General features: G+C 51.4%; 1 protein-coding gene across 1 annotated transcript in view; it reads left to right on the top strand.

The window, feature by feature from the left end:
* Positions 1-2,088: 2,088 nt before the first annotated feature.
* CHAT (choline O-acetyltransferase) overlaps positions 2,089-25,945 on the top strand; it is a 47,698-nt gene continuing 23,841 nt past the window's right edge. The window contains exons 1-7 of the mRNA XM_036829100.1: positions 2,089-2,175; positions 4,343-4,445; positions 7,366-7,557; positions 8,289-8,407; positions 9,941-9,994; positions 13,557-13,737; positions 15,635-15,812. Of these exons, the coding sequence (XP_036684995.1) occupies positions 4,380-4,445; positions 7,366-7,557; positions 8,289-8,407; positions 9,941-9,994; positions 13,557-13,737; positions 15,635-15,812 (790 nt within the window). The 5' untranslated portion in view covers positions 2,089-2,175; positions 4,343-4,379. The remainder of the gene's footprint in view (positions 2,176-4,342; positions 4,446-7,365; positions 7,558-8,288; positions 8,408-9,940; positions 9,995-13,556; positions 13,738-15,634; positions 15,813-25,945) is intronic.

Genomic DNA, 25,945 nt, shown 5'->3' with positions numbered 1-25,945 from the left:
CAGCCCCGCTTCTCCTCCAGGCCACCCACCCACTCCCCACCCCACTCCCACCCCCGGGTCAGGGTGGCTGCTCTGTGAGCACACTGGCCAGCTCAGGCTCAGGTCCCGCCTTCTCCAGCGAGTACCCCAGCCCCTCCTCTGTCTTGATTTCCCCTGCCCGAGTCCCCTCTCTATGACCCTTTCTGTGTCCTCCTCCCTTTCCTCCAATGGGGCGTGGAGCACCGAGGCACGTGAACTGATGTGCTCCTGGCAAAGACGAAGAGGCGCGCGGGTCGCCACCTCGGGGCTCCCCGATGTAGAGCCGTGCCTCTGTTTGTCCTTCCTTCCGTTCCTCCCAGTGCCAACTTGGCCCGCTGCGCCGCGGTGCCTCCGGGCCGAATCAATAAACTATATCTGTACGAGACCGAGTCTCTTTACTGATGGGGTGGGCGGCCGGGCAAGGGGCCAGGGCAGAATGGGAGGGTGAGCTGGGTCTAACCCAAATCCAGGTCTCAGTCCAGCGGGCACGCAGGAAGCCTGTTGCTCTTTTGCTACCTGGAAAAGGAGATACGAAAGAAGCAAACTCAACAAGGATCTCACCCACGAACACCCTGGTGCCTAGGCCGGCCTCAGCCCGCGACAGCCCCTCCCTCACCCAGGCCTAGCGCAGCGCCCCAGGGCGCCGCCCCGGGGAGCCTGAGGACCCGCTCCCTCCGGGTGCGTTGGTCCCGCCCCTTGAGGACACACCCTGAGTCTAAGACAGAGCTCTTAGGCGCCCAAGCTTCCCTTCCCTTCGAGCCTGGCAACCTGTCCCGTCCAGTCTCCGAAAGGGAATAAGGGTGGAACTGTTATGGGCAGCTGAAAAAAAACCGGCCGCATCTTTAAGGGCTTGATTTCTCTAGACGCGTGTGTGTGATGTGTGTGTGTTCGTTAGACCGCTGGACTCTATCCTACGAGGAGTGGAGGAACAGTTGTCGATGTGTCCGCTGTGTCCCAGCTATGCGGGCTTGAGTCAGGGCTGGAGAGAATGATAGTGTGAGAGCTGATACCAACCCCACCCTACCCGGTCCTGAGTGCAAGCAAGTGCCCAGGGCTGTCAGAGAAGTCTCCCCACCTTGAGTGGGGGTCCCCAGAATCCCAGACCAGCGTGTGTGCACCACTCCCAGTCCTGCAACCTGCGGCCTCCTGAGGGCTGCAGAGTCCTCGGATTCCGGCATGGAGAGGTCGCCGTGTTGGGGTACGCCTGTGTATTAGACAACGTCTGTGGGGGTCTGTACTGCTGGTGTGTGCACATCTGTTCTGACTCTGTGTGTCCGGCTGTGTGTGTGTGTCTGTCTGAGCAGGGTCTCTCTTTGTGAGTGTCTGTGTGTGTTCGTGTGTAAGGATCTATATGGGGTGGGGGGGGAATGCATTGTCTGGGAGGAATGTCTGCCTCTGGCTGTGTGTCACTAAGCATCCCCAGGTCTGTATCCTGCATATTCCCCGTAGTGCCAGCCGGGATGAGTGGGAATAGAAAAGGACCTGCAGTGATCGACAAACAGGTTGTTTTTATTTATTATTATTATTATTATTATATTGTAAAAGGAGTTGTAATAAGGTTTGAGCCTGCCCTAGACAGTGGGGAGGGCACAGATTTATCCAGACCCAACCCTCCCCAGGCTTCTGCAGAGGCAGCCACGGCTAGGATAAAGGGGTTAGGGGAGCGCAGGGACTGGGGAAGGCTGAGCTGAGGGCGATGGGCACGGGCGGGGCCACGTTTTGCACCCCCCATCTCGGGCCTGGATTCCGCTGCCTTTTCGAGAGATCGTCCGGGAAGCCGTCAGAGCACGGGATGGGGGCCGGGAGGTAGGATCCCGGAAGGCGGCGGAGTGGTGGGGCGGGGCAGGGGTGGGGGAGACAAAGGATGGAGTGGGTGAGAGGTAGGGGTGGGGCTGTGGGGAGGGAGGAAAAGGGAGAAAGGGGAGGGAGGAGGAACAGGAGGAAAGAGGGGAGGCGACTGGCGCGGCCGGCTCGCTCGCAGCCAGTCGCGAGGCCTGGGGACCCGGCGACGTCGGAGGCTCTGCCACCGACTGAGGCGGTGGCCCCCACCCCCGCACTGCTGACGCGCCCCCGAATCCCTTCCGGCTCACATTCTAGCCCCTAGTTCTGCTGGGTGCGGTGCAGCGGCGGCCGAGGCAGCAGAGACGAGGAGAGCAGGTGAGTAGGGCTGGTCTGGCGGAGCACAGCGCGGGGAGCCGGGTGCGGAGGGAGGCACCGTCCAGGGACCGCGCCGGGGCCGGGAGGCCCCAGAGCCCGCGGAGTCCTCCGAGTCCCGAAGGGCAGCGGCCGTCGGGGGACGGCCAGGAGAGTGAGGGATTCTGTGGCTCTGGTGTTTCTCCACCCAGGGTGGGGGCAGGGGGACGGGGAGCTGGATGGTGCGAAGTTGGGGGAAAGGGCTTGGACAGCCTTGACTGTCAGCTTCGCGGCTTCACGTGTGTGTCCACACTTCTGAACCCCCATCTGCTAAGTGCCAAGGTCTGCACTTCCCGTGCCCAGTTGGAGGGTCTGCAGGTCTCACTCCAACCCCCTGAAGTGCTGGCATGCACCTGCCTCTCTCCGACTCTCTCACGGAGGCGGGAGATGGGGTGCAGGCATGGGCGCAAGTGGCAGATATAAGCCGGGTGGCAGGGAGCCCCTGGAGCACGCGGGCAGCCTGTGGTGCCCGGGCTGAGCTGGGCTTCGGCTTCCAGGGCAAAGCAGAGACCCCTCCAGGCAGGCTTCAGAAGCCAGGCTGGTGGGAGTGTGGAGTGGAGGGCACCAAACTGACGTAGAAAGATACCGACACAAATACACCCTTTAGGCGCCAGCCCACGGGCCAGTGAGGAAGAGCAGCTGGCCGGCAGGAACAAGGCCCTCCCATTTGGCACCCATGAAACCATCCTACTTCAATCTCCTGTGCCTCTGCAAGACATGGGGTCTCTGAGTCTTGACTAGTATCTTCCTGCTATGGTCTGGCTGGGGGCCAGAGCAAGAGGAGGCATTGGCTGCATTGTCTATAGGGCCCTTACCACCTTGCCCTTGCCCTACTCGCCCCCTCAAAACTCCCGTGGCGCTGGGATCGACTCTCATCTGGATGCCGTTGCTTCTGCTTTGCAGTGGGTAGCGGCAGCCCCTATGCTACAGGGCGCTCACCGGTCTGGGGACCACCTAGTCCCGAGTGCTGTGGCACAGTGTCCGCAAGGACTCTACATTCTCTGCCCAGTGCTACCAGGCAACCCCAGGCTCCTCCACCCCTGGGCCGGGATTATCTATCTTTCTGGATGCTGTGTCTTAGGGTCAACTGTGCCTTGCACCCAACCCTCCTCTCCAACTGTGTCTGCCTGGGGGTAAAATGGGCTAAGTCTTAGCTTTAGGCTCTTGGGAGAGAATAGGGGATGGATGAGTGGACACCATGGGTGGGTGCTTATGCTTATGCAGGATTATGTTTAGGGATGGAGGTTGGGCCCTGAGGGTAAAGGTTGGGCCCCACTAGCCTTAAAAACTGGCTTTTGCCCCTCTTGGCCTGGCTCACTTCTACTGTACCTTCAGAATTAATCCACCTCCTTACAGGCCTATTCAGGGGGCCCCTAGGGGCCTGGGCTGCCTAACTTCCCTGTACCATCTCCCTCAGCATTCTCATGCCACCTACACTGGGAGCCAGCCGACCAGAGACTGCCTAAGTCACAGCCCATCCAGCAGGGTCCTCCCTGCCTTGGCCACGGGCCAGTCTCCGATAAGCCTAGAGTGTCTCCTGGAGCCCAGAGCCTTAGAGGACCTTGTATTCATTCATGTGCGCATGCATTCCTTGTACTCAGCTACCCAACACTGATTTTACTCCATGCCAGGCACAGGGCTAAGGCCCAGAGGTGAAGCACTGAACACGGCAGGTGTAGTCTTGCCCTGGAGAAGCTCACAGTCTAGTGGGAAAGAGAGATTTTAATCTGCAAAGCACATATCTATCGGGTCCCAGGCAGGAACAACGCAAGTGCTCTGCCAGTGACTCCTCATGGATCTGGAATGAGCAAGCCCAGCCCTGCTCTCTCCCACGCTGCTCTGGGGTGGCCAGTTGAGGCTGGATGACAGCAGTTTTGTGGAGCAGGTGCCAACTGGCGACTCATTTCAGGCCCCACCCTCTCCTATTTGGAGTCAGAGAGGACACGGTGGTCAGTGTGTGCACTGGTCTGGAGGTCAGGAGTTTGGGACCAGGCCCACAGGGAGGGCTGTGAACACTGCTGCCCAGCTCTGGCCTCCTCACAGGGCAGGGGCAGGGTGCCAGGCTGTGGGAAGTGAAGGGTCCGGTCTAGGTGGCTGTTGTATTGATGCCTCTCTGCTTCTTGGTCCCCAGGTCCACACCTCTGCTTCCCCAATCAGGAGTCACCAAGATGCCCATCCTCGAAAAAACGCCCCCTAAGACGGCAGCAAAAAGTCCCAGCAGTGACGAGGAGCCTGTAAGTGATGTTTGGATCCCTCTCTCCCCAGTCACAAACTCTTGCTTCCAGAACAGTCCGGAGTGGGACTGACCCCCAACTCTTGCCTGGCCCCTAGCTCTGTGCTCTCCTGGGCAGGAGGCCCAGGCTGCAGCCCTGCCCCAAGTTTGCTGAGGAGCCCGGGGAGGCCTGGAGAGGTGGGAGAGGCATCAGGGAATACTGAGGGGATGCTGACAGCCACGCTTCCTAACCTCCAAGGCCAGGGAGAGCCCTTGACCTGAGCCAGGCACTCTCTTTTCTCTCAGGGCCTCCCCTCTCTCCAAGTTCCACCTCCAGTGGCTGTGAACCCAGTGGAACTGCCTTAGGATAAGGCTGAATTCCCTACTCTAAGCCTTGTCACATCCCAGTGCCAGCTGCTGTCAGCCCTGGAGGCTTAGGCGCCGTCTTCCCCACTGGTCTGAGACAATGCCACCCTTCCCTGGGCAGGCATCCTCCCTCCCCACCATACTCAACCCACATTCCAGAGTGATACAGCGACACATCTGATCTTCAGGCTGTTGCACACGGCGCCTCCTGTCTTCTTGACACCTCCTTACCCCAACCCTAACCCCAGGGCTTCATTTGAAAATCTGATCAGGATTTTCTGGCTTCTCCTCGTGAAGTTGCTCACCACATTGTCCAGAAAAACAACCTGACAAACACCTCTGTTGTTGCCTCTGGTCCGTGGCACGTCCCTCACTTTGGACTGTGGCTGCCTTGAGAGCAGGCTCTGTATCTCCATTGTCCCTGAGTCCAGCCCAGAAATGCGAGCCCCGGCTCACGTAAATTGCCCAGAAATGTTTATTGATCTAAGACCCCAGGGCCCAAAGACCCTCATTTGTACAAGTCCCTGCCTCTGTACCCAGGCAAGGCCAGAAGCCCACGAGAGTCTGGGAAGAGCCCCAGGGGGCTGAGACATCTGAGCAGAGATTTCCTGCTTCACTCCTCCTTACCCATCACTGATTCCCCATGACCCAGGCTGAGTCACTGTCAGAGCTCCGAAGAAGGGTAGCCTGTTTCTAGCAGGGGCTCCAGCCAGATCTGCTGGCACTCTTGGCCAAGCCACCAGCTGGACTGCGCTTTCTGTAGATGTTTCCCCACTCACCCACCACACAGAACCCCAAGACCCCAAGAGAAGGAAGAGGGAACTAGAGCAGCTTGGTGGGGAGGCTGGACCTGGCTCTCTGGGAGTGGGCTGAGCAACCTGGAATGCTGCCCGGACCCGTCCTCAAGGGTTCCCCAGGGCAGGAGCAGTCCATAGTTGGCACTGACACCCTCCTCCCTCCCCCTAGGGCAGTGAACTCTAGAGACAGGCTCAGACAAGCAGAGCCCCTTCCCTCATCAGCGCATGCTCTCCGGCTCACTCACACTTGGGGTCCGCCTGTCCAGAGCTCCCGGGGGTGGGGATGGGGGCTCGCTTCAGTCCCTGCAGCAGTGGGAGCAGAGCACAGGTAAGCATTCAATGGACCCCCTTCACTCCACAGCCTGGCCGGGGTGGAAATTCACTGACCCCACCACCCCACAGAGGAGAAACCCCTGAAAAGAAAGCAGCCCACCATCTTCCAGCTTTGTAAAGTTTAAGCAGTAGTATGAAAAGTCCTGGTTTCCGATTGTGACCAGCTGAGTGAGGAAGAAGGAAAAGGATGGATGGAAAAGGGAGCAAGGGAGAGAACGACCAAGGAGGAAGGAGCAGAAGGGCTGTCGGTGGTGGGGAGCGGAGACTGATTTCAGGTCCTGGCTCTGCCATTGAATGGCTGGATGACTTTGGACTAGTCTCTTCACCTGCTGGTCCTCAGTTTCCTCATCTGAAAATGGGACAAAAATTCCTTCCCAGGCTAAGCCATAACACTGTTGAACGCACACAAGATCCCAGGGTGACAGAGCTCGTAAACTGAGAAGCCCAGATCAGGAGGACATGGGTGGGGAGTTCTACTTAGATTCTTGAGACACTTTGGGGGCCCCCAGGTATTATGGGTTTTCTCTTAGGAATCCATCTGGAGGGATAAGGATAGTAATATCATAACATTTTATGATGTGCCTATTTGGGGCCAGTTGTTTCTCTTATTTAATTCTCTCTGTGCCTCTCTCACATAGGAATTGTTATTTATGGCCTATGAAGGAGGAAGCTGAGGCTTGGAGAGATTAAGAGTGGAAAAACTTCCGATGCATTCCCCCCTACCTGCGCCCCATACCCACATGCAGCTAAATGCCCCTCCCTGTGTTTCATAACTGGGAGGGATTTAATAAGGAGCCCAGTGCATGAGTCACCTTCCCAGGAAATATCATGCAGAATTCTGGTCATTAGGGCAAGCAGTGAACTATACCTCACACCACCTTTCAACTGTCCAAATGTCTCCATTAGAGTCACACCCTTTGGGTCTGGAGATCAGTTGGATTGTGGAGCCCCAGCTGGGAACAAGTCCTAAATTAAGAGTGGCCAGCAGTCAATATCAATAACAGGACCATTTCATCTTACACTCATTCTTCATGGTTTATAAGCACTTTCATATTCGTGATCTCTTTGACCTTATGAGAGATAGAGGTTATTACTTCTGTTTTACAGGGTAGGAAACTGAGGCACAGAGGTAGGGGTGATTTGCTCAAGATCACACAGATGGTCAGCAGCAGGGTCGGGGCATGAACCCATGTCTGTCTGGTGTCAGCATCAAGGTCTTTTCCTCTGCACTTTGTCCCCTCCTAGAGGCCAGGCTGGGGTGTGGGAGAAAGCTAACAGGAGCTTCCTAAGTTCACAGTTCTGCTGAGCTGAGCCCTGGCAACAGGTGAGTCCCAGGATAGGGAACAAAGATGGGGCAGATGGAAATAGACACAGGGGATCAATTTGGGGACAGGCATGGGCCACACATGAGAAGAGGAACCAAAGCCTGTGAACCTTCTCTTCCAGGGGCTGCCCAAACTCCCCGTGCCCCCGCTGCAGCAGACCCTGGCCACCTACCTGCGGTGCATGCAGCACCTGGTGCCTGAGGAGCAATTCAGGAGGAGCCAGGCCATCGTGCAGCGGTTTGGGGCTCCTGGTGGCCTCGGTGAGACCCTGCAGCAGAAGCTCCTGGAACGGCAGGAGAAGACAGCCAGCTGGGTAAGAGCTGCTGGGAGGGGGCAAACAAGGAACCCATGGGGCAGGGGGCAGAAAGCAGTCATGGAGACAGAGGGATTTGGATGAGGGGCAGGTAGGTGACAAAGATGGGGCAGATGGAGGGACAGGCATGGGGGAGACAACAGAGGGATAGTAAGGAGCAAGGGTGAAGGACAGACAAGATTGGGGTGGGAGATAGGGATGGGGACAGAGAGGGGGCAGATGGGGATAGAGATGGGATGATGGGGAGAGACAGGGTACAGTGATGGAGGACAGATGGGGATAAGGATGGGGGACAGACAGGGACAGAGATGGGGGCAGATGGGGGACAGAAATGGGGAGGCAGATGAGTAACAGGGATGGGAGCAGCAGAGGATAGCGTGAGGTCAGGGAAGCAGAGAGAGGTGAAAGGCAGGAATGAGACACTCATAAGAATGGGCAGGGGACATGGATGAAGCAGTAAACCACCAGGATGAACACTGGGATGGAAGAAAGGAGATAGAATGGGACAAAGCTGAAGGACAGGCGTGGTAGACGGGGAGCACACAGGCCCTAGCCCATAAGCGGGGCTCAGCCTATGTTTGCGGAATGAATGAATGAATGAAAAAAGTCCATGATCTAGTGAAGGGTCCCCATTTTCCCTTGGGGCTGCCAGGATGGGACTGGTGCGCTCCACAGGCGAGATGTGTGTGGCCATTGCGGGTAATGGCACCCTTCCCCACCCTCCCTGGCAGGTGTCTGAGTACTGGCTGAATGACATGTATCTCAATAACCGACTGGCCCTGCCTGTCAACTCCAGCCCAGCTGTGATCTTTGCCCGGCAGCACTTCCAAGATACCAATGACCAGCTAAGGTGAGGCCACCGTGCTCCTGGGCTCACAGCTTGGGAGTCTGCCTGGAGGAGGGGGCCTGGCACCAGCACCAGGAAGGAGAGGTTGAAACTCGTGCCTCGGCTGAGCTTTCTGAGGCCGAATGGCCCTGAGACAGTGGCATCCAGGCCATGGTGTCAGAAGGAGGTTAGGCAAGCGGCTCGTGGGTAACAAACACAGGGTCTTCCTCAGAATGTATCTATTTGGGGTGGGGTGGGGAGGTCACGGGCCCCCAGGTGTCCCCATGGCAGTCTGGGCCTGGTTGAGGCCCTGGGAGGAAGCCTGTAGCCTCTGATCCTGCCAGCGCTTGAGGCTGGGGCTTCTTACTGGGACCCACGGCCCCAGGCTATCTCGGAGGGCCTCTGCTGCCCTGCAGCCCCCAGCTCTGGACAGAGGCCCTGAGGGAGTGGAAGTGGTTTCTTCCCGCCAGCCACCGCCAGAGTCTCTGCCATCTGCTGCAATTTCAGAGCTCACTGAGCCCCTGGAACGGCCTCTGGGCCCACTGATGACAAGAGAGGGGCCGTTTACACAAGGGTCAGGTCGGGAGGAAGGGTCTCCCTGCCGGAGTCTCTCAGAGCCAAACCCAGGTCTCTGGCCTCAAGACCCAAATGTGGCACAGCATGGGGACAGTTCAGAGGGAGGGAAAAAAAAAAACAAGAGGCAGGGCCCACCTCGGCCTCTGAGCAGGGCTCAACTATGCTGGAAGACCCCCGCCCGCCTCCTTCTTCACCAAGACCAGCCCGACCAACCTGCTGGCTGGGGGCAGTCTTCCCCCTTCCCCTGCAGCCAGGCCTTCCCTGGGCAGAAGGAAGTGTGTGGATGGATGAACAACTTCTGGAAACAGTTCTCAAAATTGCATTGAAGGGGGCGTTTTCCTCCTGATGCAGTTAAGCCAGGCTCATCATCCATGGGCTATTAAGATGACAGGGTCCCGTGGTAAGGTTGTCTGGTGCCTTTTTTCCCCACGCCAGCACCCACTTTCCTTTTCCTTAGCATTAAGGGGACCAAATGACTGACTTTTCCCAGGAGACTGGATTTCCCAGAACCCCGGGGTTTTGGCCCAGTCCAGCCCCAGCACAGGCCTTCACCTGGAAGAACCCCATCCCTGACTGTCCAACCTCCTCTTGCCTGCTCTGTGGCCTCTCTTGGCTTCCTCTCCCTCCTCCTCCTCTTCCTCTTCATTCACCTTCCAGTTTCCTCTCCTCCCCCCCTGTTCTCTCCTCAGGACCATTTTTAATCCAAAGTTTGTGAAGTACTGACAGCATGGGGGTAGGGGCAGGGCAGCAGTAACCCCACCTGATTAGTGTACCATCAAGGCCAGACATCTGGTGGGTGGTCCATGAGTCTGGGAGAGACAGAGAGGAGGTGGGAGGGAGGGGGAGAGGGAGGTGGAGAGAGAAGAAGTAAGAAGGAATGAAGGAAGAAGGGAGGGAGGGAGGAAGGGATTTGAAGGATGGAGGGAGGGAGGGAGCCTGGGCCCTGGAGAGGAGAAACTAAGGCCTCATCTCTCTCTGCAGGTTTGCAGCCAACCTCATCTCCGGTGTGCTCAGCTACAAGGCCCTGCTGGACAGGTAGGACGGAGCCCAGCCTGAGAAGGGTAGTACCCTGTTCTGGCACAGTCTGTTGACCCATCTGTCTCCCTACCACACTAGCCAAGGAGCTCCCAGAGGGCAGGGAACTTGCCTTTTTCCAGCTCTGTGTTCTGGGCTCCCATCACAGAGCAAACAACCCCCCTGAACTTCCTGAGCATCAGAATGACTTTTAACCCAGCTGGCCCAGCCATTGATGGTTACTTTGCCCGGGGTAAGCACGATCCCTCCATGATCTCTTTAAAATGCCCCCCTCCCTGCATACGTCTTATATACACACATGCCATGATTCAGTGTGTCAGGAATATAGAGAGCATATCAAAAGGTGGGGAAGGAAAAGTTGTTGGAGCGCGGTGATGGTGAGTTCAGCCTTGTTACTCACTACCTGAAAGGAATGGGCTCCCCACTCTGAGCCTGTTTCCTCAACCCCATCAAGCTTGAGAAATGGGTGAGCTGACTCAGTGGACCCAAAGGTGTCCTGACAGATGGAGAGAGCTGCATAAGCACAGTGGATCATCACTGATTTTAGGAGGAAAGTCCCTTTTCCAGCCAAGCACCAGGTGCCCAGGAGCAGCAGAGAGAGTGAGAGGGCGTGGGGGACCCCGTGAGAGGGCCTCAGAGTCCCCAGAGGCAGGTAATATAAGGGCATCAGATGCTGGAAAGAAAGAAGGGTCCAAAGCAGTGTCCATTGCACAGACGAGGAAGCTGAGGCTCAGAGAGGTTAAGGGCCTTGTCTGTGGTCACACAGCCAGGAGGTGGCAGGGTGAGGAAGGCACAGGGACAAATTTCACTTACTTTTTAACTTGATCCAACCCAGTCTTACCCAGACTTGCGGGGGAGGCTTAGACCTGCAGCCCCTCCAGGGTAGGGTTGTTTCCTCTGGAGAGGAGGGGGCAGGCTCCCAGACCCAAAGTGCAGCGTAGCTCAGGGCTTGGGCCCTGGGGTCAGCAGACCTGAGTCTGAATTCTGACACCCACACCACAGGACGTGTCGATCTTGAGTGAGTAATCACTCCTAGCTATAGACCCCTGTCTGTCAAATGGAAATAATAATAGTAGCCGCCTCTTGGGGCTTCTGTGACTGTCCTATAAGATGACGCCTTCAAAGCTTTCAGCACTAAGTTAGGCACACAGCAGGCTCTCCATGCATTTCTGAACCAAACACTCCTGGACTTCTGTCTGCTCACTCCTCACCGTACCATGCCCTCGCTGGGTCACCAGACCTTCCGGCTACTGTTACTCGTGGTGTTTTTTTGGTGTCTGTCTTCCTCGCTGGGAGAGCTCTGCCGTCCCCCAGAACTCAGTGCTGCTGACACTCCGACTCTCTGATTTCAGAGAGCTTCATCCCTTACCTTGTCCGGCTGGACAGCAGAGGAAGAAGGGCACCACCCACGACCTCGTACGCTTCCATCGCTGACAGCCTAGACACCAGACCCCCACGTGTGTGTGCACGCGCTTGTGTGCATGCATGTGGGCACACTCACACAGACATGCATACCCATACACATCCACGTGAAGGTTCCCACGTGTGATCACCGTAAACGTCACAAGGCTGGAAATTTATGCCATTGCCCAAGCGCCTGTTTTAGACGCTTCATTTACTCATTTATTCATTTGCTCACTTTGCAAATTGATGTTGGGAAGGCGAAGGGAAATAAGGCCGCATCCCTGTCTTCAAAAGGTTCTCACACCGTTTGGCAAGACAGACACATCAACAGCACAAAATACAGCTGTGTCGGTCCCCATGAGCCCCACACTCCATTATCTGACCCCCTGACATCCCCACCAGGGCGCCTCCTGGTCATTGCAAGCTGAGTCATCCCCAGTAGGCCTTTGGGGTCCCTCCCCACACCCCAGCTGGACCCTCACCTTGTCCTGCCGTCTCAGTAAACACACCACACACCCTCGGTGGCGAATCCAGGACCCTAGAAGTCACCTGAGGTGTCTTTCTCCCTCGCCTGCTTCCCTAGTCCAAGTGTAGGCGCATCACTCTCCCTCCAGAACCCATTCCCATGCCTCCCTTCCCCTCCTCCCACCACCCTCCCCAGGCCCATCACCTTCCCAGCAGCCCACAGCCTCCTTCCTGTTTCTTCCTTTGACCCAATTCCACCCATTCTCCACACAGAACCAGGGCCATTACAAAAGCAAAACAGATCAAATCCTGCCCCTGAAAGCTCTTGCCTTCTGGGGCTTTCACTGCCCCAAGAATGAAATGGTACCACCTTTCCACTGCCAAGGAGACTCACAAGTCTCCCCACCTCTCTGGCCATCTCTTTACTCAGTTTCAATGCACTGGCTTCCTTTCACCTTGGATGAGTGTTCCTCAAATGATCTATGGTGAAGGACCAATATATTCTTTTAATTTAGTAAAGTGTTTGTAAAACACCGCAGAAATGAATTAGCAGAAAAATGGCCCAAAGGTACAAAATACGACACCATTTGTTTTATCGTTAGATTCAACACACACAAACGTCCTCTGTCAACCTGTTACAAGTTTCTGAAAGCTCCTTCTGGAGGCCCACACTCACCCTGTCGTGAGCTGGTCATTACAGTTCAGTCCGACACCCACACTTGGAGCAGCAGGGCCCTGGGACACCCCATCCAGCACACCTCCTGCCTGCTTCTTACCCTCAGGGCTCAGCTCACAGGTCTGGTCCACAGTGAGGCTCCCTGGCCTCCCTGAGGTCCCTGGTCGCTCCTTCTGCCCCACCAGTCACTGTCTCATCACCCTGTCTCACTACCTGCTTGCTGTCTTTGCCCCACTACGTACCCCAGACCTGCGCCCCATTAGAACCGGAAACTCAGGTCTTGTTTGCAGCTATATGCCCAGATCCTGGTGCCTGGCCCCGGAGACTGCTCAGTCACATTTGTTGGCTGAAAGGATGGAAGGAAGGAGGGAGGAAGGAGGGAAGGAAGAAAGGAAAGAAGGAAGGAAGGGAAGGAGGGAGGGGAGAAAGAGAAAGAGAGAGAAGAAAAAGGAGGAAGAGGAGGGGAAGGCGGAAGGTGGGGAGAGGAGGAGGAGACAGAAGGAGGAAAGACAGGGAAAGAGAGAAAGTGAGAGAGAAGGAGGAGGAGGAGGAAGTGGAGGAGGAGAAAAAAGGAAGGAAGAAAGTACACGAGACATGCTGAGACCACAGGAGAAAGAGAACTTTCCACCCTGAACTCAGAGGAGGTTTCTAGAAGAGGTGATGAAGGAGTGGCCTCTAAAAAGAGTAGAGGGAGTTTTCTAAATACATTAGTTGAGAGCAGGAGTGAGGGTGAAAGCGTGCCAAGCAGAGCAGCAGAAGCAAAGGCCCGGAGGGCTGAAATGGCCAGATCCGCGCCTGCGCACACGTAGTGCATGAGGCCGGGGTGAGGGAGACTAACGGAGGCCGGAGCACACCCCGAGGGGCTCCACGGGGCGCTCCACTACTTTAGAAAGTGGCAAATCGAGCTCTTTGACAGCCATTGTCGTGCAGTTCTGGTGTGTCTGCTCCACTTTGCCTAATCAGGTTACAGTAGAATCAACTCTGATTCCCTGCCTCCCTTCCCTCCCGCCCCTCCAGCCACTCCATCCCCACTGACTGTGCCAAGGGCCAGCTGTCAGGGCAGCCGCTCTGTATGAAGCAGTACTACGGGCTCTTCTCCTCCTACCGGCTCCCCGGCCACACCCAGGACACGCTGGTGGCCCAGAAGAGCAGCGTCATGCCGGAGCCTGAGCACGTCATCGTGGCCTGCTGCGACCAGGTAGGCGGCCCCTGGCTGCTGCAGCCCCTCAGGCTTGGGGAGGGGCGCACGTGTGCTCATGCATTCCCGCTTCTCCGAGGGTGTTCAACCCCCTCCCGGAGTCACGCGGTGAGCTGGGGCAGGGTGGCCCCAAAGTGGGGTCTCTTGATTCCTGGTCAGTCCCATTTCTCTCCGCTGGTTGGATTTTAAGAGCGAGGAGAGTCATCAATTGAGAATGCCTTCAGTGGGTTCCCATTTCAGTCCTGACCACCCAGGTCAGGTTCAAAGAACCGCCTGGATGGACTGAGAGTCGTTAATGAGACCCAGCCTGTCCTTAGCCCTTCCACATGCAGTCACCCAGGCCGTGGCCTTCCTGGAGACCACATACAGACAGACGGACAGCTTACAGACTGACTGTCAGGACCTCCATGTCCAGACTGTGGGCTTGGCACTTCCGTTCATCCCATCTGATCCTACGATGACCCTGCCAAGGGGACCTTGGAATCTCCATTTGACAGATGAGGAAACGAGACTCAGGTTAAGTGGCTTGTCCAAGGGTGAGAAGTCCTCCTAGGTCTGCCAGTGTCACAAGCCCACAAGGTCCTCAAACTGGGTTCCAGGGAACAAAAAAGAGTCCGTGGGGGCCCAGGGGACGGGCCGGGCGTGAGGACTTCTGACACCAGACAGTATATTCTATATATTGAGGCTCCACATAAATATTCCGTCTGACTAAAAGCTGTTTTGTTTTCTGTCAAAACCCAAGTTTGACACCCACCCTGGGGACTCCCCTGATATTTGTTCTACAGTGTTTTCTTCTTGGGCTCATCTGACATTTTCAGTCTAAGCCGGGAGCCCTAAGTCTGCCATTGGAGGATGGCCGGTCCCAGCTTCGAAGCCCACCTGACACCTGGCCGGCCACAAAACAAGGACCTTTCTCCATCTTCCTTCAAAAGTCAAACCCAGAATTTCCCAGCCCCCATGCACCCTAGGGTCCATCCCTTCCAGAAGCGCTCTCAGGCTCCCACCCTGAGCCAGGCCACCTGTATGCTGTTCAACGTGTGGGACCAGGCGCTCACATCAACCAGCTGACAAGCGTTCTTGACCTGGGGCTCGGAATAAAACCCTTTACAATGCCCGAGGCTCTAGCTTCAAAACTGCTGAACGACAGCTCACAAGCCTTACACACAGAGCACACGCAGGTGCACATGTATATGTGTACACGTACGCGTAGAGCATTTTGTGTGTTGTTTTTCCATTTTAATCTTCCTCTGCATATTATTTGCTGACTTGCTTTTTTTCTCCACTCACCAGTGTGTTTGAGATCTATCCCTGTAGCTGTACCTAGAGCTAGTTAATTCCTTTTAACTGCTGGATAGACATGCACTGGACGAGTACACCACAATTTACTTAACCATTCCCCTACTGGAGAACATGTGGGCTCTCTGTACCGCTTTGCTATTGCAAACAGGCTGATATGCACATTCCTTTATATGTCTTTCCGGGCACAAGAGTATACATTTCTCTAAGCCTTAGGCTAGAGTATGTATTTATAAGAGCAACTGCTGAATCATAGGGCGTGCACATTTTCAGTTTTGATTGACACAGCCCTCCAACAGCAGTTGTATCCATTTCTACTCAATTCCCCACAAACATAATGGTTTTATGTAATCTAGGAACTACAGAAACAAGCTTTCTTTAGTAAGTTTAATCTGACCTTCTTTGATCTGGGGCAGTTTGGAGGCCAGCACAGTCGGCAGTGTTGGGCTGGTCCCTACATTATGACTCTTCAGAACCATCACATACCTTGGGAACCATGGGCCCGAGCATCCCCGCCCTGCTCCCGTGTGGAGGCTCAGGGAGGGCCTGACGCCTTGGGCTGGCCGCCCTGAGTGATGTCTTTGACCTGTTTCCCCCACAGTTCTTTGTCTTGGATGTTGTGATTAATTTCCGCCGTCTCAGTGAGGGGGATCTGTTCACTCAGTTGAGAAAGATAGTCAGAATGGCTTCCAACGAGGATGAACGCTTACCTCCAATCGGCCTGCTGACGTCAGACGGGAGGAGCGAGTGGGCTGAGGCCAGGACGGTCCTCGTGAAAGGTTAGCAGCAGTGCCCAGCGCGTCTCCACGCTCATCTCATCCTCACGCCCATCGGCTCCCCTCCCTCCAGGGTCGGGCGCCGTGCCTCATCCCCATTTGCCATAGCATGGGGAGCTCAGGCCTCCCTCCAACCCAGGACCGATGGCATGTCCTACTGTCAGCCGCGGTGCCTTGAAACCGAAGGCACCTTTTGTACCCTTGTAATTCATCTGACAATGTGCTAGCTTTCTGGGTGAGGCTGACTAGCCCTGGAATCTGAGGATGTCCAGGAATATTGAGGGAGGGAAGGTTATGAGCTGGATGAAGGCCAGCTGCAATGAAGCAGTTGTGTTTTACTGGTGGGCAGGGATGGTACTCATTTCAAGAGTCTGAGTCACTGGGAGAGCTGTCAGGTGGGGATTTGGGATGGAACCCACCTCTGGGAGGGTGGTTGGCTACCTCCTTCCTGTGATTTCATGGTCCCGGAACTCTTCATCTTCAAGCTGACCTTATCCTTCAGGCTGCTGCTCTTATGAAAGTTTCTGAGCGTTCCCATAAGAAATCCAGGAAGAGCCTTAAAATTTTCAAATCATCCTTCTGGAAACTACTTTTCAAACCCAAAGCGAGCCCTATTCTCAGAAACTGGATGGAGAGCTTTCCTTTCTTGCTTACATTGGAGATTCCCAGATGAGGGGTGACACTTCTGTGAGCCTCTGTCTGCCCCTCAGGTTTTGATGCAGCCAGGTGACCATTCAGACCCCCTGAGTGTCTGTAAGCTGAGGACCTGGGATAGGCCTAGGGAGTGTAAGGGACAGAGAGGATGAACCCCTGGCCCTGAGCAGCCCCTTCGATAGGAATCGGGGAAGGGATGGCAGATGAGGGAGCAGATTTAAGTACATAGTAATGCAGTGTCTACCCATGTAAGGCAGTAGAGCCAGCAGGTGCCAAATAAATGCTCCAGGACTTCGGAGAGGGGAGGGAGCCCTTCTAATTGGGAGGCTTTTGAAAGGCTTTGTTGGAAGAGGTGGGAATTGAGCAAAGCCCTGTGACATGAGTGAGAGGGGCAGGAAGGAGGGACAGTGTCCAGGCAAGCAGACCAACTGCAGTACCATGAGGAGAGCAGTCTGGCCGGAAAAGGTGGCCATGCTAAATGTACTGAGAGAATGAGAAGGTGGTGGGGCTTGGATGTATGGCCACAGGCACTTCCCTCTCCCTAGAAAGTTCTTCCCCCAGGGCTGGCTGGCTCCTTGCACCATCCCAAACTCAGCTCAGGTGCCCCACCCTAGACCCTCCTTGAGCATCCCCCAGCTCTCCCCAGCACACTCTGTCCCCTTGTCCTGTTTTCTCATCTTGATTGCATTTCTCACCCTCTGAAGTCAGCTTTTTATTTGTTTGATTCATGCTGATTATCTGTCCTGCCCCACCCTCCAAGTCTATAAGGTCCAGGAGAACAGGGCCCTTACCTGGTTTAACTTCTGAATCTGCTGTCCCCAACACAGTTGGTCCCCAATTATATTTGTTAAATAAAAGAATGAAGGACTACTAAGGATACTGGGTCCCAGACATTTCCCACTTACCAATGAATTATTCTTTCATTCGATTCTTGCGCACCTACAAGTGCTTGGTCTTAAATCAGAGGCTGCATGGGTCACAGGGAGGTGTGAGAGTTGACCCTGTTCTCACCGACCTCACTGCCAAGTGGGGGAATTAATAACTTATGATTTGAAAGTGAGTTGATTCCCTCAGCAGACCATGGTGTAATCAAATCCCACTCTTCTCCCCTCCAGGGAAAGAGACAGGCATCAAAAGAATCGCCTCTGCTTCCAGTACGGTTCCCACTTTATTAGCAGGCCAGGCCCAAGCCATCTCTCTGCAGAACTGACCGGGACTGCCTTGGGGTCTGAGTGCTTGGGTGCGCTAATCGGAATTAATTTGTTAATGACACTTGATCTGGCTTTCTGAATGGAAGTGCTGTTTCTAAAGGAAGCACGGCAGAAAGGAGGGGGCGCATACATGCCTTCCCTTTGGAAATCTAATTAATCCAGTTAGCACTGACTGTGTCATCTGCACAGCGGGAAGCCAATCTTTCACAGAACTCTCCTCTCTGGAGTGCCCCTTCCCACGGAAGGAAAACAGGGAAACCACTTAGGATACAATTTTGGTGTAAAAATGAAAGATTAAGGCAGCTTGGGCTAGAGTGGAGAGTGAAGATGGAAAGACATGGATGGGGTCTAGATAAGTTTCAAACTAGAAGTGACAATAAGGAAAAGAGGAATGAGCAAGAGTCCTAGGTTTTTGATGTGAGCAACTGAGTAGATGGTGGTACCATTCACTGAGATGAGAACCAGGTGAGGGAAGTGGCAACAGAATGGAGAAGTCCTTTCCAAGTATGTTAGGGTTGAGACGCCTTGAGTCAAGTTAGACCTATGTGTCTGGTGCTCAAGGGAGAGGTCGGTACAGAGATATAAATTTGAGAGCCATCAGCACAGAAGTGATATTTAAAGTCACGGACTTGGATGAGATCATCTGGAAATGGAAGAATGGGGCCTTGGAGGTCAGGTAGAGAAAGATGCAAAGGGGATTGCAAAAGAGCAGCCTGTGAAGTCAAGAGGAAACTAAGAGATGAGTCACGAAAATCCAAGACGGAAGGAGAGAGCCGCTGACCACGTGGGATGCTGCTGAGAGCTTGCGGAAGAACAGGACAGAGAGGAGACCTTGGGCTTAGCAACCCTAAGTCATCCGTGACCTTTACCAAAGTCAGACTAGAGTACTAGGAAGGGTGAATGGTTGTATGCTGATGGAAGCCATCCAATAGCAGGAGGGGATTGTTGATGAGACGGTCACTGAGTAGAATCTCGAAGGGTGGATGGTTCTTTTCAGACACTTTGGTACTAGAAGGAGCAGAAAAATGGGAGTGGTGGGAAGAGGATGGGGCTCAAGGGCAGTGTTTTTAGTAGGAGAGGCAAGTGCATGGAAGTAATCCAGGAAGTGAAATTGTTAATGAGGAGAGAGGAGACAAATGTAGGGGTGGAATTCTTGCAAAAGCAAAAGGAAATGGAACCCAGAGAATCAGAGGCCTTTGACTGGTACAGGGAAAACAGAATCTGGGCCCGAGGTCCATGGGGATGTGGCTGTGGTGGCAGGAATAAGAGGAGGTTCCTGACTAGAGGCTTCTGGCCTCAGATGCGCAGAACCACGGCTATGCACCGAGAGAGGCGAGGGTGGGACGCTGGAGGCAGAAGAGAATACATGAAATAGCCTCTTGCAAAGTGGGAAAGACAGCCTACTCCGGAAACTTGCTAAGATTCCTGGACTGTGTCGAGCTCGTATTTGAGGGCTTGGGGTCATACATTTCAGAAGAAATTAATTAGCATTGTTTTGCATTCCCCCCCCCCAACCCATAGCGTTCAGGTCCTGAGGTTCAGGCAAGGAGAAGGTGGGTTGCTGGGTTCAGCCAAGGTTGGTGAGCATAACGGTGCCATGACATCAAGAGGGTGGAGCTCATGGAGGTCCAGTAACTGCCAGTGGGGCACAGCCCACATGGAGTGCCCTCCGGGGAGGCCAAGGGCTACAAGACCTGCTGGGACCATTACTGCCCCTGAGGCCTGCCATCTTGCTGGGGAGACCAGAATAAGCAGAATCGTTAGGGCAAGAGTGGACAGGATAAAACCAAAGGAGGGTCTCCATCAGGAGTCCTGCGGGAGTTTGGAGGCCTCACCCCTCTGCAAGTCATAGCCCAGGAGGGTTTCCTGTGTCAAGTGGGACTAGAGGTAAACCCACGTGGGTTGAGGTCGGTGGGACTGGGTCTAGCTGACAATATCAGGATCATCTAGAGAGCTCCTAAAAAAAACCCAAAAAACCCAGATTCCTGGGTGCTGGTGATTTTCCAGTGGGACTGGAGAGAGGCCAAGGGATTTGTATTCTTAAAGCACCCACAGGTGTAGCCCAGGTTGGGACCCACTTATTCATATATCAGCGGCTACTGTGCATGGAGGTTCCCCTTGGTGCTGGGCCCTGTCCTGGGCGCTTTCTGTCCCTTGTTGCCATCAGTCTTCATAATAGCCTGTGAGGTGAGAAGTTCATCCCCACAGAGCAGAGGAGGCTGTGTCTCCCACAGTTCGAGGGAGTCCCCACCCTTACAGGTGGTGGGCGGTGGAGCCAGGACTGAATAGGGAACATCTGTCTCCCCAGCCTGAGATCTGCAGGGCCGGGTGGGCAGGGGTGGGATTCAGGCCTCAGGAGGGCCGTGCACATCCTCTCAGGACCTCCCTCCCCGCCCAACGCGAAGCTATGGCCTTCCCGAACCCAGGAGGAGCCAACACCGTTATCCTGGTCTGGAAATTTAATTAGACATCCCGCCCTGAGTCTGGAAGACTACAGCGCTTGTCAATTTGTAGGAAAAGGATAGCCAGCTCGGAGACACCTCCACCCCACTCACCCACCGCAGCCCGCTGGCTTGCATGGGTGCTGCCGTGGAGAACCTGCGAGCAGACTTCGGAGGCATATGCCTCCGTTTACACAGTCCCGTAAATATTTATCCCCAGCAGCCAATTAGAGCTGAGCCACTGCTTTCAAGGAGGGAACTGACAGAAGGTAGCTGTGTCTGCAGAAGGCCTCCTCGGTCATGGTTTACAAGAACCCCTCGGGATGGGGCATTTTGCTCTTTAAATATTGTCATCCAGATATAGGCAAGTCTGCTGATTTGAAAAACAATTGCACGTTAGCAATAACAGCATGTCTGATTTAACTGGCCCAGAAATACCTCCTGGTCTCTTGAGGCCGAATGCTGTTTCTTGGGGCCAACCCCTCCCTCCCACAGTGGAAGCATGAAGGCTTTTATGGATGAGACCATCCAGGCAGGCAGAGGCATGTGGTCCAAGGCAAGAGGCCTGGGCTTGACCTGTGCCTCACTGCTGTCCCCTGGAGCCTGGCTTCCTAGGCCAGGATGTGGAAATAGCAGCCCCACCCGTGGATAGGACCAAGGGGATGCAAAGCTGGTGGCCTGGTGCCCGGCACACAGAGGGTGATCGCTAAGGGATAACTCTTATTAGATTGGGGAAAACACTCTGGGGATGTTTTGCCCAAGCCCACAACCTCTCTGGAAAAATCCGGTGAACTGAAAATGGACACCTGTTGATGGGCACTGCCCTTGCAGTCAGTGACAGTGGCCCATGGCCTCAGACTGAATGGCCTATAGTCCTTGTGTGGAGCCCTAACCCTTATTGACTCTGGGGTGCTCTTTTGCCTCCCCCAGGCTCCCCACATACCACATGCTCTGTGTGCACACACTCCAGGCACCTGTGCTCTTTCATTTCTCACTGGGTGCCATCTCTCTGGCCCTCACTGTCCATTTCATGAGCAGCACTATGATATTTGGTTACAAGGCAGCTAAGGGGTTTTGGGGTTTTTTTGTATCTCCTGACCTTCTCCACTCACCACCCCTCCCCTATATTCTGGAAGTATGATAGCTCTTTAAATCTGCCTTTGTGGGAAAGGTGGCTAGAACCCAGAGGAAAGAAATTCTTGGCTCCTGACTTTTTAAAAAAAATTAAATTACACTTATTTGGAAATAATTGCACATGCATTTGTAAGAAATAAACTCGCCTGTACCATTTTCCCCCCGAATGGTAACATCTTGCAAATCTTACAATATCACAACCAGGACATTGACATTGATACAGTCAAGATACAGAACATTTCCATCCCCACAAGGATCCCTCTGTTCCCTTTATAGCCACACCCACCTCCCTTCCAGCCCCATCCCTCCTTAACCCCTAGCAACCACTAATCTATCCTTCATTTCTATGATGTTGTTTCAAGAATGTCATATAAGTGGAGTCATGCAGTATGTAACCTTCTGAGATTGGCTTTTTCACTCAGTATAATTCTCTGGAGATTCATCCAAGTTATTTCATGTGTGAATAGTTCATACTGCATTCCACAGTATGGATATATCACAATGAGTGATATAACCATTGAAGGATATTTGAGTTGTTTCTACTTTTTGGCTATTACAAATAAAGCTACTATGAACATATATGTATAGGTTTTTGTGTGATCATAAGTTTTCATTTCAGAAAAAAATGTTCAGGAATGAAATTGCTACATCATATGATATTTGCATGCTTAATTTTTCAAGAAACTGCTAAAATGTTTTTCAGAGTGACTGTACCATTTTACATTCCCATCAGCAACGTATAAGTGATCCAGTTTCTCTGCATCCTTACCAGCATTTGGGATTGTCACTATTTTTTTTTTTTTTTTACCCTTCTGATAGGTGTGTAGTGATCTTACTATAGTTGTAATTTACATTTCTCTTATGACTTATGATGTTGAATATCTTTTCATGGCTAATTTCCCTCTATAGCTCATCTTTTGGGAAATATCATTTCATGTCTTCTGCTCATTTTCTAATTGGATTGTTTGGGGTTCAGGTTTTGGGTTTTGGGGTTTTCTTTTTACTGTGAGTTCTGAGAATTGTTTCTATATTCTTTACTAGCCTTTTATTGGATATGTGGCTTTATATTTTCTCCCAATATGTAGCTTATCTTTTCATCTTCTTAACAGGGTGTTTCACTAAGGAAATGTTTTTAGTTTTGATGAAATCCAATTTATCAATTTTTCCTTTTATGGATCATACATTTGGCATCAACTCTAAGAATTCTTTGCCTAGCCCGAGATCCCAAAGATGAATTTCTCCTATTTTTTTCTAAAAGTTTTATAATATTGTACATTTAAGTTGACAATCCATTTTGTATTAATTTTTTTATAAGATATGAGATTAAAAAAATATTTTTTTATTTGGGTATAGTTGTTTTACAATTCTGTGTTAGTTTCTCCTATACAGCGAAGTAGAGCTCCCTGTGCTGTACAGCAGGTTCTTATTAGTTATCTATTTTATACATATTAGTGTATATATGTCAATCCCAATCTCCCAGTTTATCCCCCCCGCCCCGCTTTCCCCCCTTGGTGTCCACACGTTTGTTCGCTTCATCTGTGTCTCTATTTCTGCCTTGCAAACCAGTTCATCTGTACCATTTTTCTAGATTCCACACATATGCATTAATATACGAGATTTTTATCCAAGCTTTTTAGAGGAGGGGTGCCTATGAGTGTCCAATTACTCCAGTAATATTTGTTGAAAAGGCCATTCTTCCTCCACTGAATTACTTTTGCACCTTGGTCAAAATCAATTGGACATATTTGTGTTAGTCTATTTTGGGGTTTTCTATTCGCTTCCATTGATCTATGTGTTCATCTCTCTGCCAATACCACACATTCTTGGCTATGTAACTATGTGATAAGTCTTTAAATTGGATACACTGACTCCTCCAACTTTATTGTTTTTTAAAATTGTTTTAGCTATTCTAGTTCCTTTGCCTTTTCACATAGATTTTAGAATAATCTTGTCTATATCTACAAAAAGTCTTGCTGGGATTTTGATGGGAGCTGTGTTAAGCTTGTATATCAATTTGGGGAGAATTGGCATCTTCACCCTGTTGAGTGTTCCAATGCGTGAACACGGTATGTCTCTCCATTTACTTAGATCTTTGATTTTTTGCGTTAGTGTTTTGTAGTTTCAGTATACAAGTCCTGTATGGTTTTGTTAGATTTACACTGGAGTACTTCATTTGTTTTGCATGATTTAAATCACATTGTATTTTTAATTTTGGTGTTCCTGCCTTGTCACTGGTATGCAGAAATACAATTGATTTTTGTATGTTTATCTTGTACCTTATGAACTTCTAACTCACTTATTAGTTCTACGTGGGTTTTTTTTTGTAGATTCCTTATAATTTTCTACACAGATAAATCATGTCATATGAAAATAGGCAGTTGTTTTTTCTTTCTTGTATGTTTCTTTTTTATTCCCTTTTCTTGCCTTTTTGTGCTGACCAGAACTTCCAGTACTATGTTGAATAGCAGTGGTAAGAATGGGTATTCTTTCTTGTTCCTCATCTTAGGGGCAAAGCATGCAGTCTTTTCACCCTTAAGTATGATGTTAGCTATAGGATTTTTTTGTAGATGCTGTTTATGAAGTTGAGGAAATTCCCTTCTATTCCTAGTTTTCTGAGATTTTATCATGACAAGATGTTGAATTTTGTCACTTACACTTCATCCACTGATATAATCATGTGATTTTTCTGTAGTCTGTTAATACAGTGGATTACATCAATTGATTTTCAAATATTGAACCAGGTTTGCATCCCTGGAATAAGCCCCACTTAGTCACAGTGTATAGTTCTTTTTATATGTTGCTTAATTCTATTTGCTGATATATCGTTAACTATCTTTGTCTCTATATTCATGAGGGTTATTTGTCTTGTAGTTGGTTGTTTTTTTCGTGTGTTTAGGGGTGGTGGCGGTGGTGGTATACTGTTTTATCTGGTTTTGGTGTCAGGGTAACATTGGGAAGTGTTCCCACCTCTTATATTATCTGGAAGAAATTGTGTAGATTGGAGTTAATTCTTCCCTAACTGCTTGGTAGAATTCTCTAGAACCATCTGGGCTTGGAGATTTTGGTGGGGAGGGGAAAGTTTAAACTTACAAATTCAATTTCCTTAATAATTACAGGGTCTCCAAATTATCTGTTTCATATTTGGTGCATTGTGGTAGTTTATACTTTTTAAGGGATTGGTCCATTTCATCTAAGTTGTCAAATTTATGTCTGTAGAGTTGTTCATAGTATTTCTGAAAAGTTATCTTTTTGATATCTGCAAGATCCATAGTGATGTGCCTGTTTAATCCCTGATATTGTGTCTTTTATCTCTTTTGTTTTTCTTCGTTAGTCTTGCTAGAGATTTGATTGACTTTTGAAAAGAAACAGCTTTCTTTTCATTGATTTTCTTTCTTTTTTTTCCCCTGTTTTCAATATCATTGATTTCTGCTCTTTGTTATGTCTTTCCTCCTCCTTGTTTTCGGTTTATTTTGCTTTTTTTCCCTAAGTTTTTGAGGTGAGAACTTATATTATTCATTTGAGACTTTTCCTCTTTTCTGATGTCAGCATTTGTGCTATACATTTCCCTCTCAACAAAGCTTTAGCTGTGTCTCACAAATTTTGATATGGTGTATTTTTATTTTCATTTATTTCTATGTTTTTTAAAAAAATTTCCTTTAAGATTTCCTCTTTGACCCGTGGATTATTTGGAAGAGTGTTGTTTAGTTTCCAAATGTTTGGAACGTTTATTTTTCTACTGTTTTTAAAAATCTTGATTCCAGTGGTCAGAGAACACATTTTGTATGATTTTAATTATTTTCAATTAGTTGAGGGTGTTTTATGGCCTAGGATATGGTCTACTGTGGCATATATATTCCATGGGCACTTGAAGAGAATGTGCACTCTGCTGTTGTTGGGTGAAGTGTTCTATCAATAGATCCTGTTGATTGATGGTGTTGTTAAGTTCTTTTATATCCTTGCTGACTTTCTGTAGCTGTTCTGTCAAGTGTCAAGAGAGGGGTGTTGAAGTCTCCAATACACTTGTGGATTTGTCAATTTTTCCTTCAGTTCTGTTAGTTTTTGCTTCACATATTTTGAGGTATGTTTGGTAGATACACATTTAGGATTGCTATGTCTTCTTGGTAGACTGACCCTTTTTTTTATGTAATATCCCTCAACATCTCTTGTAATTTTCTTTGCTCTGAAGTTTACTTAATCTGATATTAATATAGCCACTCCTGCTTTCTTTTCATTAATATTTGCTGGATGTGTCCTTTTCCATTTCCTTTCACCCAACCTATATCATTATATTTGATGTGAGTTTCTTGTAGATAGAATATAGCTTGGACATACTTTTGTCGGCCTCCTCATAGCTTCTAGGGGCTGGGAGTATAAAGATCACCCCATAAGCCATAGAGTAGAGAAGAATTTGACAGGTGTGATGGCAGACTTCCCTCCCAAAAGGAGCTATGATTCCTTTATCTGGGGAGGAAAGATGCTCAGATGTGATTGACAGATATTTAGAAGCTCTAAGTGTCTGAGAAGGAACCCAGTGCCTCCATCTCCCAGACTATCTATTCCCAGGGAATAGATCCCAGAGGGCTGTGCGTCTGTCTGTGTATGTGCGTGTGCACAGGTGGGTGTGTTGGGGAGCAGCACCTGAGGGGTCTGCAGCCCTCTAGAGGCAGAGGTGCTGTGTTCATTTTATCTTTGCTCA

The sequence above is a fragment of the Balaenoptera musculus genome, chromosome 16 (assembly GCF_009873245.2).
Source record: "Balaenoptera musculus isolate JJ_BM4_2016_0621 chromosome 16, mBalMus1.pri.v3, whole genome shotgun sequence".
NCBI classification, from domain to species: Eukaryota; Metazoa; Chordata; class Mammalia; order Artiodactyla; family Balaenopteridae; genus Balaenoptera; species Balaenoptera musculus.
The sequence above is the reverse complement of the archived record's forward strand: the minus strand, read 5'-3'. Positions and strand labels throughout refer to the sequence as shown.